The sequence below is a fragment of the Adiantum capillus-veneris genome, chromosome 8 (genome assembly GCF_014529385.1).
Source record: "Adiantum capillus-veneris isolate H3 chromosome 8, ASM1452938v2, whole genome shotgun sequence".
Lineage (NCBI taxonomy): Eukaryota > Viridiplantae > Streptophyta > Polypodiopsida > Polypodiales > Pteridaceae > Adiantum > Adiantum capillus-veneris.
In genome coordinates this window covers 129,747,608-129,760,390 of record NC_140938.1, presented here as the reverse complement: position 1 = coordinate 129,760,390, position 12,783 = coordinate 129,747,608, and the positions used below count along the sequence as shown (strand labels likewise).

At 45.4% G+C, this 12,783-nt stretch overlaps 1 protein-coding gene across 2 annotated transcripts in view; it reads left to right on the top strand.

The window, feature by feature from the left end:
- Positions 1-11,120: 11,120 nt before the first annotated feature.
- The window catches only part of LOC147452959 (gamma-glutamylcyclotransferase 2-3-like), a 39,579-nt gene continuing 37,916 nt past the window's right edge, over positions 11,121-12,783 (top strand). Inside the window, exons 1-3 of one of the 2 annotated variants that reach the window (XM_086518508.1) lie at positions 11,121-11,343; positions 11,431-11,507; positions 11,640-11,693. In XM_086518508.1, coding sequence (XP_086374634.1) covers positions 11,235-11,343; positions 11,431-11,507; positions 11,640-11,693 — 240 coding nt within the window. In that variant the 5' untranslated portion in view covers positions 11,121-11,234. The remainder of the gene's footprint in view (positions 11,344-11,430; positions 11,508-11,639; positions 11,694-12,783) is intronic. The other variant, XM_086518509.1, reaches the window with a different exon arrangement.

Genomic DNA, 12,783 nt, shown 5'->3' with positions numbered 1-12,783 from the left:
ACCATGGCTGCGACACACTAAAGCACTCCACGATTGGGGAAATATGCAATGTGGATACATAATTCTGGCTCCTCGATGCAACCCATTCTCTTAGAAGGTGGTATGGATCCCGTGGTGCAACATAGTTCTTTGTCCTTAGCAACCAGCCTCGAATTGGAACAACCTACTCCACCTGACGGGTCAGATGAGGATCTGTTGGAATGGTTGGATGCTACCAAATCTATGCCCTGTTTTGGAGTTTCAATTCACTCTTTGCTTGAAGGTACACCCTCTTCCAATGTTTCCAAGGTAACTAAACCTTATGAGCCACATGAGCCAGCTCAAGAGTTGAAGGTCACAGAAGATACTCCTGATGCGCTCTCGGTGAAAGCCCTCTTGATAAAAGCCGTTGAATTTGGAAAGCCAAGGAAAAAGTATATAAGCAAAAAGAAATCTCCCCTACAGGAGTTCAACCCCCTTCAAACATCAGCCCCATTGGTGTCTGCTTCTCCAACCAGAACGAAGCTAACCTCTATGTCTAGCCAACTCCCTTCACAGAGCAGGTCCTGCTTGATGTGCTGGATGAATTCCCTACTCCTGCTCGTTGTCTTGCTCAGAATAGTTGGTTCTGTCCTCAACCTGCACTTTCATAATGCTCTGACCTTCCTCGCCCTTACCAACACACCCTCGTCCCTAACCACCCCCTCACATACCCTCGCCCCTACCCTAACCCTACTCGCCCCTACCCACCCTCCCCCTTCCCCTCGCCCCTACCCACCCTCTCCCTCCCCCTCGCCCCTACCCTCCCCCTCTCGCCCCTACCCACCCCCTCACCCCCCTCGCCCCTACCCTATCCCTACTCGCCCCTACCCACCCCCTCACACACCCTCGCCCCTACCCTCCCCTCTCGCCCCTACCCACCCTCTCCCTTCCCCTCGCCCCTACCCACCCCCTCACCCCCCCCTCGCCCCTACCCTCCCCCTCTCGCCCCTACCCACCCCCTCACCCCCTCTCGCCCCTATCTAGCCCTTCCCTCTCGCCCCTACCCACCCTCTCCCCCCCCCCCCTCGCCCCTATCTAGCCCTTCCCACCCTCTCCCCTACCCACTCCCCCTCCCCCTCGCCCCTATCTAGCCCTCCCCACCCCTCCCACTCTCCCCCTCACCCTCGCCCTACTCTCCCCCTCGCCTAGTCCCCATCACTACCCTCGCCCTCGCCCTAAGTCCCTCCCCCTTGCCCACTCGCCCCTACCCAACCTTTATTCACCCTACCCTTCCTCTCTCGTCCCTTCCCAATCCACCTCCAATTGGCCCCTACCCAATCCCCTCGCCCCTACCCTCTCCAATTGGTCCATACCCAATCCCAATCCCCTCGCCCCTACCCTCTCCAATTGGTCATACCCAATCCCAATCCCCGGCCCTTACCAAATCCAATCGGTCCCTACCCTTTTGAATTGGTCCCTACCCTCTCCAATCGGCCCCTACCCAATCCAATTGGTCCCTACCCTCTCCCATTGGTCTATACCCAATCACAATCCCCTCGCCCCTACCCTCTCCAATCGGTCCCTACCCTCTCGAATTGGTCCCTACCCAATCCAATCGGTCCCTACCCTCTCCAATCGGCCCCTACCCAATCCAATCGGTCCCTACCCTCTCGAATTGGTCCCTACCCAATCCAATCGGTCCCTACCGCCTCGCGTTGGTCCCTATCACCCCTACCCTCTCCAATTGGTCCATACCCAATCCCAATCCCCTCGCCCCTACCCTATCCAATCGGCCCCTACCCAATCCAATCGGTCCCTACCCTCTCGAATTGGTCCCTACCCTCTCCAATCGGCCCCTACCCAATCCAATCGGTCCCTACTCCCTTGAGTTGGTCCCTATCCCCCCTACCCTCTCCAATTGGTCCATACCCAATTCCAATCCCCTCGCCCCTACCCTCTCCAATCGGCCCCTACCCAATCCAATTGGTCCCTACCCTCTCCAATTGGTCCATACCCAATTCCAATCCCCTCGCCCTTACCCTCTCCAATCGGCCCCTACCCAATCCAATCGGTCCCTACCCTCTCGAGTTGGTCCCTACCCTCTCCCGTTGGCCCCTACCCAATCCAATTGGCTCCCACCCCCTTAAGCCCTCGCCCCTATCCTTCCCTCACCCCTCGCCCCTACCCTCCCCTCCCTTGCCCTCGCCCCTACCCTCCCCCTCACCTCCCCTCGTCCCTACCCACCCCCCCTTCCCCCTCGCCCCTATCTAGCCCTCCCTCCCCACCCTCGCCCCTACCTACCCCCCCTCGCCCCTACCCACCCCCTCCCTTGCCTCAGCCCTAACAAGCCCCCCTCGCCCCTGGTCAGACTGGCATCCAGGTCAAAATGCTTGCTGGGAGCTCTATCCAGATGGAGAGATGCCCAGTAACAAGACTGTTGGTGGCGGTGATGATGCCTTTAACACCTTCTTCAGTGAGACGAGATGGGAGAGGGAAAGCATGTTCCTCGAGCTATGTTTGTTGATTTAGAGCCCACTGTGATTGATGAACCAACCTGGTTACTTACCCCAGAATTCACTTCATGCTTTCATCATATGCCCCAATGATTTCGGTAGCTAAGGCCTATCATGAGCAGTTGTCCATTGCAGAGATAACCAACACATTTGAGCCATCGTCAATGATGGAAAAATGTGATACTAGGCATGGTAAATACATGGCATGCTGCACAAAGGGGCAGAGAAATTTTGTGTAATCCTATCACAGTAGCAAGTTTATGAACCTTTTTGGCTGTTTCCTTGGGGCTTTCAAGCATTCACCTGGTTGCCATCACAATGCCGTTAATGCTTTTCGTTTTGCCATTAAGATGGAGCTTAACCGCATCGCATTATTACTCGAGCTTCTGATCATCCCTCTTTTCGACAATTTCATCAGCAAGTGCGGACCAGGTCATTTTCTTCTCACTATAGTTATGGAGGATAAAGATGCATTGGATCCAAACCGAGCATATCTCTTTGTTGAGGAGCCTCAGTCTGTTTTGCGGATTGGGATTCTTGGACTATGCAATCATATTGGGTTCTTGCCTATTCAAAGGCTTAAGGCATTGCAAGCAGGACAGTGTTTTACTCCACTTTTGAGGCATGTAAGGTCATGGTTGGGCCTAGCACCTGCTTCAAGAAATGTACGGATGCAGCACCTAGTGGCTTTCTTTCACAGTTTTTTCAGTATTCCTCTCACCGAGACGGTGAGCGGTCTTGTGGCGGGCAACCTATAGCAGGGCTATAGTGTCACTTTATAGGACATACAGTTGGACAGTGGGTTACATTGGGACTAGTTCACACTAGACGGACCCTCTGGACGGACGTCTAGTCTGGGAGTGACACGTGGCAGGGTACCTACCGACGACCGACAGTGGCCTAGTGGACCTCGTGGCCAGGTCACCACATGGCTGACATTTATGAGCCGTTGGTGGCTCTTTACGGTGGTACATATGAGTAGTCGTTTGGGGCAGTTCGCTTATCTTGTACGTAGTCCTCTAGAGCGGGTCTTACACAGAGCACATTAGCACCATCCCTGCACATCTGAGGCTAGACAACCCCATTGTACCTGTGAGTCCTGGGCTGGAGCTGTGAGTGCTGCCACGCCAGAGTCTGTACACGGTTCTTTGAGCTAGTCGAGTCCACATGTTCTGGTCCACTGTTGTTATCCATTGTTTCTGTGTTTCATTCTGTTTGAGAGAGTTTCCATTTGTTTGAGTGAGATTGTCTCGCACATTGCACTGAGGGGCACCCACACTGTAGAGAACACGACACATTATCCGCGCTACAGGCAAGAAGGGTCACATGAAAAGAGACTGCAGAGAATGGAAAGCAGAAAAAGGCAAAGAGAAAGCTGAAGACCATGGTGAGAAGAACAAGTCCTCAGTGAAGATTCAAGAAATAAATGTGACAAACACTGTTGCAGAGGATGACAGTCTAGTGTCAGGAGACATCTACTTCTTGAAAAATACAATGGACTCAGCTCTTCTTACAGCATCTGATGGAAATGCACTGAGTGACTGGATTATAGACTCAGGGGCATCACTTCATGTGTCTCCAAACAAGGAGTGGTTTACCTCTTATGTGACCACTAAAGATCATGTTCGGCTAGGCAATGGGCAGACATGTGAGATCTTAGGTGTTGGAGATGTTCAATTGAAGTTTCAGAATGGCTCTTCTTTCACGCTGAAGAATGTGAGACATGTTCCCGCAATTACAAAGAGCTTGATCAGCACAGGTTTACTTGATGATGCTAGCTACGTCACCACTTTTGGACAGAACATGTGGAAGATATCCAAGGGTTCTATGACAGTAGCACATGGAGTAAAGTCTGGAGGACTTTACATGATTTATGTATCAAATGTCTCTAAAAATGTAATCAATGTAACCGAGCAGCCGAACGTTTCTTTGTGGCATAGCCGGTTAGGACATATGTCCAAGAAGGGGATGGAAATCTTGTCTCGTTCTGGTTATTTGCCTGGCTTTTCATTTAATGATTTTGAATTCTGTGAGCATTGTCTGTATGGTAAGCAAACACAGCAGCCACATAAGCATAGAAGCAGTAGAAGAGATACACAGTTGGCACTTGTTCATAGTGATTTGTGTGGACCTATGCCTAACCTATCTCTAGGGGGAGCTTCTTACTTTATGACATTTATAGATGATTACTCGAGGAAAGTATGGGTTTACTTTCTCAAGCACAAGGATGAAACGTTTAGTGTTTTCAAAACGTTTGTGACACTTGTGGAGAATCAGAGTGGCAAGAAGCTTAAATGCTTACGCACTGACAATGGTGGAGAGTATGTTTCAAAGGCCTTTCAGGACTTTTGTGAGTCAAAAGGTATAAAACGTGAACTTACTGCTCCTTACAATCCTCCTCAAAATGGTGTTGCTGAGAGGATGAATAGGACCATACAAGAGAAGGTCAGAAGTATGTTGTCTAATGCACAGCTGCCAAATGGGTTTTGGGCTGAAGCTGTATCAACAGCTGTTCATCTTGTAAATAGATCTCCTAGCAAGGTTTTGCAGAAGGATTTAGTGCCAGAGATGGTATGGTCAGGCAAAATGCCCTCATACAAGCATCTCAGAGTCTTTGGCTGTGAGGCATATACTCATGTTCCAAAGGAATTTAGGAACAAACTTGAGCCAAAAAGTAGAAAGTGCATCTTTCTAGGCTATGGTAATTCTGGTGAGATGGGGTACAGACTTTGGGATCCCGAATCCAGAAAGGTTGTCCGCAGCAATGATGTTCACTTTTATGAATCCAAATATTATTCTAAACCAGAGAGGGTTGAGGAGATTAGAAGAGTTGTCTTCCAAGAAGATGGACCTGCACGTGCAAGACAAAATGTCAGGGCTCAAGAGGAGCAAGGACAGGATAGAGTGGAACCACAGGTTGTGGCTAAGCCTGAGCCACCTATTGTGCGTAGATCTGGACGTGTCACGCGACCTCCTGATAGGTTTGTTCCATCTATGAACTATGTCATGTTGACTGATTGCAATGAGCCTTCATGTTACAAGGAAGCAGTGCAAATGAAGGACTCCGGGAATTGGCAATTGGCCATGCAGTCAGAGATGACAGCTCTGCATAAAAACAAGACATGGAAGCTAGTTAAATTACCACAGGGCAAAAAGTCTCTACCCTGTAAATGGGTTTACAGGTATAAGATCACCGCTCATGATAGTCAGCCAAAGTACAAAGCAAGGCTTGTTGCCAAGGGCTTTAAGCAAGAACAAGGCATTGACTTTGATGAAGTATTCTCTCCGGTGGTCAAGATGACTACATTGAGATGCTTTCTTGCATTGGTTGCCATATTAGATTTGGTGTTGCACCAAATGGATGTCAAGACAGCGTTCTTGCATGGTGATTTAGATGTGGAAATTAACATGCAGGAGGCAGAAGGGTTTGTTGAGAAAGGCAAGGAAGATTGGGTATGCCAGTTGTTAAAGAGTCTTTATGGCTTAAAACAATCACCGAGGGCATGGTACCATACATTACACAAGTTTATGCTTTCTCAAGGCTACAAACGTAGTGTAGTTCGATCACTGTCTATATACAAAGAAGGCTAGGGATGGTAGTTGGCTGATCCTTATTTTGTATGTGGATGACATGTTGATTGCTGGCAAACACTTGGAAGAAATTTCAGCTTTGAAGTCAAAGATGGCAAAATCGTTTGACATGAAAGACATGGGTGAGGCAAGTCATATACTTGGTATGCGCATTGAGAGAGACAGATCAAAGAATTTGATTTGGTTATCTCAAACAGAGTATATTGACAAGGTTTTGCAACGTTTCAATATGGAGAAGGGAAAGGCACTGAGTGTTCCATTGCCACCATATGTGAAACTTATCAAACAAGATTGTCTTGTGTCTGAGGAAGAACAGGCTGAAATGGATAAGATTCCATATGCGTCTGCAGTGGGTAGTTTGATGTATGCAATGATTGCTACTCGCCCAGACATTGCATTTGCAGTGGGAGTAGTAAGTCGATACATGTCAAACCCAGGCAAGAAACATTGGGAGGCAGTGAAAGGAATATTGAGATACTTGAAAGCTACAAAGAGTATGCGTATATGCTATGGGAGTCAGGAGCTAAGTGTAAAGGGTTTTACAGACTCAGATTATGCAGGTGACTTAGACAACCGAAGGTCTACGTCAGGGTATGTCTTTACATTGGCTGGTGGAGCAGTATCATGGCGTTCTAGATTACAAGATTGTGTTACTCAGTCTACTACAGAGGCTGAATATGTTGCAGCATCAGAGGCATGCAAAGAATCAATTTGGCTTAATCGACTAGTAACAGATTTGGGAATCAAAGAAGAGATGCCTGTGTTATATTGTGATAGTCAAAGTGCTATACAATTGGCTCGCAATCCAGTTTATCACTCAAAGACAAAGCATGTGGATGTGAAGTATCATTTCATCAGGGAAATGCTCGAGGATAAGCAACTTCAGCTTGTCAAAGTTCACACCACAGAAAATCCTGTTGATCTACTTACAAAAGGACTTCCCTCAGAGAGCTTTGCGCATTTTTGCAAGCAGTTAGGTGTAGGGTAGTACATCACTTCTCTACATCTCTTGTATATTAGCTTGTATAGTAGCTTCTCTCACACTTAAAGTACCACATTGGACTTTAAGTGGGAGGTTGTTGGGGTATAAAGCCCAATGTGGTCGCCCAGGTAAGTGGGCGGGCCGCCAGGTATGTACACATATTCTTTTGTAAAAACCTAATAAGAACTCACTATGCTCTACACATTACAGTAGAGCGAGTTCACCATATCGTCGTGCTCTTCTTCTCGCACTCTCTCTCGCGTCGCACTTCCGCTCGTACTCCTTCAATGCACGTTTGGATTATTGATGAGCGGACTGAATATGGTGCCTTTCACTATAGGGACGCCAACCTCAAGATAGCCATTATCATGTGCAGCTAGGAAGCACGATACATAACGTGAGTTAGTCAGCAAGGAGGCAAGAAGACATTATTGATGATCTAAGCAGCTTACACCACACACACACACACACACACACACACACACACACACACACACACACACACACACACACACAGGGAGAAGGTAATACTGATCAGAGGACATAAAACATAAAGTTACATTTGTGTTTGTGCATGGCAGGGAGGACATATATATTCACAACACTGCCTGTTCTAATTGCACAAGCGCGACTTCAGCTCGACAACACTGCAAGGTCCGTTATTTGCATCCAATTCCCCATGCACAGGCCTTTGCTTGGCGCAACACATAAACGCTATAGGGCAGCGCACGGCTTTCGTTTCTTATAACTTTTTGCAGAGACCATAGTGCCAGCTCTCCACCATACTTTTGTATGGAACCTCTGTATGACGTGCACTATATACTTTGCACTTTCAGTCCGTGACGTTTCATTGCAAGATGATATGTTTAATTATTCACAGTGCTTTTTTGTAGCTTGACTCAAATATCGGCTTGTAGATTGGAAAATTGAGAAGCAGCAGTATAACATTGCAGGTCAGTAAACCTCATTGATTGTTTAGTTTATTCATGCTTTATCTATTTACTTGTTTTAGAATTTTCCACATTACTTCCTTTCCTTTGGTTTATTTAGATCTCGTTTTCAGAACTATACACTCGATGTTGATCAACATCTATACATGTTAGTTACACACACAAATCTTTGCATATGGTTGCTAGACAATGCATGTGATGTATTATAGTAGTGAATACATGTGGTGTATCACAGTAGTGAATTCACCCAGTGCATCTTTACTTTAGCTCTAAATAATTGATACCATACTAGGTGTCTAAATAATTGATGCCATACTATATATGTCCTTGTTTCTCCCGTACTAGGTGTCAGTATGAAGTTCTCAAGACCTAGAAGATTACAGTCCAAGTGCCAATAAGCTAGGGAGCAAACTGTAGCTAACTTGAAACTAGCTTACCATCCTCATGCTAGGTCATGGTTTGAAATTATTGCATTGTATAAAGATTGGAGCACGCAATGTGACATCTTTGCTCTCACAATCTAGAAATTATGTGTCCCTCTTGCATGGCAGCATACCTCATACATATAGCGCTAAACGAGGTCAACAGAAAAATGAAATAGACACTCTTGCTGCCCTCGCTTCTACATTATTGTTGGGCGCTTTGTCATTGGAGCAGCGACAACAAGACTTAGTAGCATTGCATCTATATTCCATTACTAGTTCAAGATACCAAGCACAAATCAACAGTATCCCCTCTCTATTCATGAGACCGATGCGATATTTGGACATAAAAGAGGCCGATTTTAGAATTATAGACGAGCTATCCATGTTAACCCAAACGACTTTTGGCCTTATCGTAAGACAAAATATAGCGTAATGCATAGTACATTGGCAGATCCCTTCAACAACAAGTGTATTCTCTTGCTCGATGATCTTGCCCAACTACCCCAATAGTTTATAGTCATGCACGGGAGCTTTGTAACACATGTCATATCACAAGCTCGGTCCATTGGTTACACACAACTATCTACAAGATGTCATGCTCTATAAGACATGCAACGAACTTTGAACTGCTTCGATTCTTGACCATTATTCATGAAATAAAACCATTCGTAGATGAGATCAATTGTACCTTGGGTGCATGTATTATAGATAAAGCACATGTGCATGACTACATCAACAACTCTACTACGATAATTTATACTCACATATCAGGCGTCCAACCCTATAACAACCTTGCCTTGAATAAGTTGTACAATCAAACTGACATTACAAAAGTTGAAATGAAGGCAAACGTGGGTAACATAAATGTCCTTGAGTAGTGGCTCCTAAACCCTAAGTTCAACGAGTTGGATTCGATTGCAATTGGTGTGCACCGCATGATCACTGAAAACATCGACTTGACAACCGATGCGGCAAACGGTGCAACATCCATTGTTGATGCCATAACACAACACACAGAAGGTGAAGTTACATGTATAAATATCCTCATTCATTGTACCGGGAATAACTACAAAAGAAGAAAGACAAAACACAAACAACTACAAAAGACGAAAGGCAAAACACACTCGACATCCACCTTTAGAAATGTGAGCCAACATTCTGTGCTACCAACCATTCGATGAAAAATTTGAAATACTTTTTGTTAGCAAGAATTTACATATAGCACGTATAGTAGAAAAAACATTCATCAAATAGACATAACAATACAACTTCGCTTGGATATAATCTCAACTATAACCATCCCTATAATCTTTAATAATTGATGCACTCAACTTTGTCTCCTCCTATAAACATTATAGCATTTTTTAAATGTATATGCCTTTCATGCAGTGCCGTCCTTGCCAAATTAGTCATGCTCTTGTTCTTTTCAGTGCTAGATGCTAAATGTCAATTTGTATATGTCTTGTTATATTCTATAGATGTTGTATAGCAAGACCCATTTTTTTTTTGAAAATGGGTGACACTTACTAATGGCTTCAAAAAAATTAAAAGGTATTCCTTTTTTTTCCCTAATTCAAAGATTCTCTCAACAACAAAAAAAACGATACGCTTGTCTATAGCACGTAGCAACGGGCAATGACGAAGCACATAGATTTGCAATAGTACTAGCTGGGAAGGACGAATATAACATTGCATAAAAATGAGTGAGAGAGAGAGAGAGAGAGAGAGAGAAGAAAACGCTAAAGGAAAATAAAAGAGAAGAGAAACACCTCTTTATATGGAAACAAAAGGTCTTTTGACTTTCCATCTTTTGACTTTCCACCTTCATCTACTCACACTTCACTTATGCACTTAATATGTTTTGAAATAATTTTTAATTTTATGAGATTGGGGAGACCTAATCGCCTTTTTTTTTAATAGCAAAACTCGCAATTGTGAGTGAATTATATTGAAGAGCTCAAAAAATTACAAGGTCTTGTCATGCTTATGTTAAGCCATGACAACATCCAGGGACCATAATTACATCGGCTATTAGAGCAGCCACCCCTACCAACCCACCCTCTCATCCTTGATACACAAGGTCCATAATCTTGTCATTCTGAGATCTGTTATTTACCGATGGCCAAGACTTGCCCCCATCCTGGGCATTCCATCTGTTGACAACAAGGCACAAGTAGTCCTAGATCAATCCTCCGAGTGTTGCTTGGGCCCGAGTGTCCATATTAGCACTTTGCTTTTTTGTATAATTTCTGCGAAGCTTGCCACCTTAAAACCTCCTTAAAAAACACGGCGGTTCCTTGTCTGCCATACATTATGTAAGAAGAAGTATCTGACTATCTGAGTGCTGACGAGGAGTGCAATAATACCTGAATTCTTACCTCCAAGGAATAGGTCAGTTTTGAAAAAACTAATTTTCCATGTTCTTTGGACCCACTTGCATATTTTCCCTGCGAGGCCTTTGATAGTTGGGCAGTCCATGAATAGGTGGGCCAGATCTTCACTAGCCAACCTACACCCAAGCATCGGTCTAACCCAATCCCTCTCTCCTGAATCTTCACCCCGTCACCCCAAATAAGTTGACACCATCTGCAATCAAGGCAAACTATTATTAGACCTAATCGCTTTTTAAGTTGACACCATCTGCAATCAAGGCAAACTATTATTAGACCGGATACCCACGAAAGAAAGAAAGAAAAAAATAAATATAGCTGGCAGTCCCGACCAGGTAGCTGAAAGTTACGTAAAAATGAAGTGGACCTTCTCGCAGAGAAACGCCTGATGCTCCCTGTGATATAGCGAGATCAGCAAGAGGATGGTGCTCTGGGTGTTTGGGTACGGATCTCTATTATGGAGGGCGGGCTTTGAGTATGACCACAAGCTCGTGGGCTTCGTGAAGGGCTACAAACGAGTCTTCCATCAAGGCAAACTCTCTCTCTCTCTCTCTCTCTCTCTCTCTCTCTGACACACCCTCACACACAGAATGAAGAAGAACACCTGCTCTTGTGCAGGTAACACTGATCATCGAGGCACCCCCGAACAACCTGGAAGAACCGTCACTCTTGAGCTCGACCCACACTCCACTTGCGTAATCTCTCTCTCTCTCTCTCTCTCTCTCTCTCTCATGCACACTGAAAAGTAGATAGAATCTTCTGTGTGTCCGTGTGGACATGCGCACGTAAATTTGAATAGACTCCTCTAATCAAATGCGTCTTTGCAGTGGGGAATTGCCTATCGAGTTTCTGACCAAGAAAAAGAAAGTATTGCTTTATCTGTAAGCATCCTAAACCCCCCCCCTCCCCCCCCCCCCCCCCCCCCCCCCCCCCCCCCCCCTTTTTTCTCAAAGAGAGAGAGAGAGATTATATTAATGTCCTTTAGAGGCTAACTTCTCGTATAGGACAGCTAGTTACATCTTCCAAGTAAGAGAGAGAATCTGTATGGCGTGGAATTCTTGCCTCAAAAACCGCCGCAATCATGCCATTAATTGTGGGTGTTTATGTGACATGCTCTTTTGCTGGCATTTGAAAGCACTTTACTTTGGGGGGCTCTAGTTTTCCGTAGCTTTTGCTTTTGGGCAGGTCAGTGTATGATTACACATCTGAATAGTGACTCCTCGACATTTGTACTCTATGAGTTATCAATGTAAAATGTGCTTTGTAGGGTCCCTAACTTAGGGGCGAGTGCATCTAGGAGTGGAACTTTGCTACTCTATCTCTCATCTCGGGCGCTCTTTTAAGTTGAAGTGTTATTAGTTTTTAAGTTCAATCATGTGTTTACTGAAAGAATAACTCGGTAATCAGAGATCCATTGGGAGAGAATATTGAAGGGACACAAAGAGGAGGAGGAACACATGGACTAGCTTGCTGAAGAATAGGCTTGACTAAGATGGGAAAGTTTCGGGTGGACTCTGCATTGTGAACTCCATGTCCGGGCGAGGTTTGTCAAAGTCGACGATGCGGAAGCGTAAAGACCACGGAGAGAGAGAGAGAGAGAGAGAGAGAGAGAGAGAGAGAGAGAGAGAGAGAGAGAGAGAGAGAGAGAGTCTCGTGAACCAACCAACCTTGGCAATGAATTGATGTAGTACAATGGAGGCTGAAGGTTGCTTATATATCAACCTCAGTAAATTTCCCTACCCAACTTTGACAAATAAGTTAAATAAATATCTAAAAGCCAAACTAAATAATGGGATCACATTGGACAGTTCACTTGAGATGCCAAAACACTAACACCCTCTTTGCAGCTCATAGTGGACATCAATAGTGAGACTATCACATGACACATCCAACCCTATGTGTCCGTGGACAAGCTACAGCACGACAAGGGTTCAGTCAGTCCAGTCAGTCTAGATTTAGAAGTGATCTGGC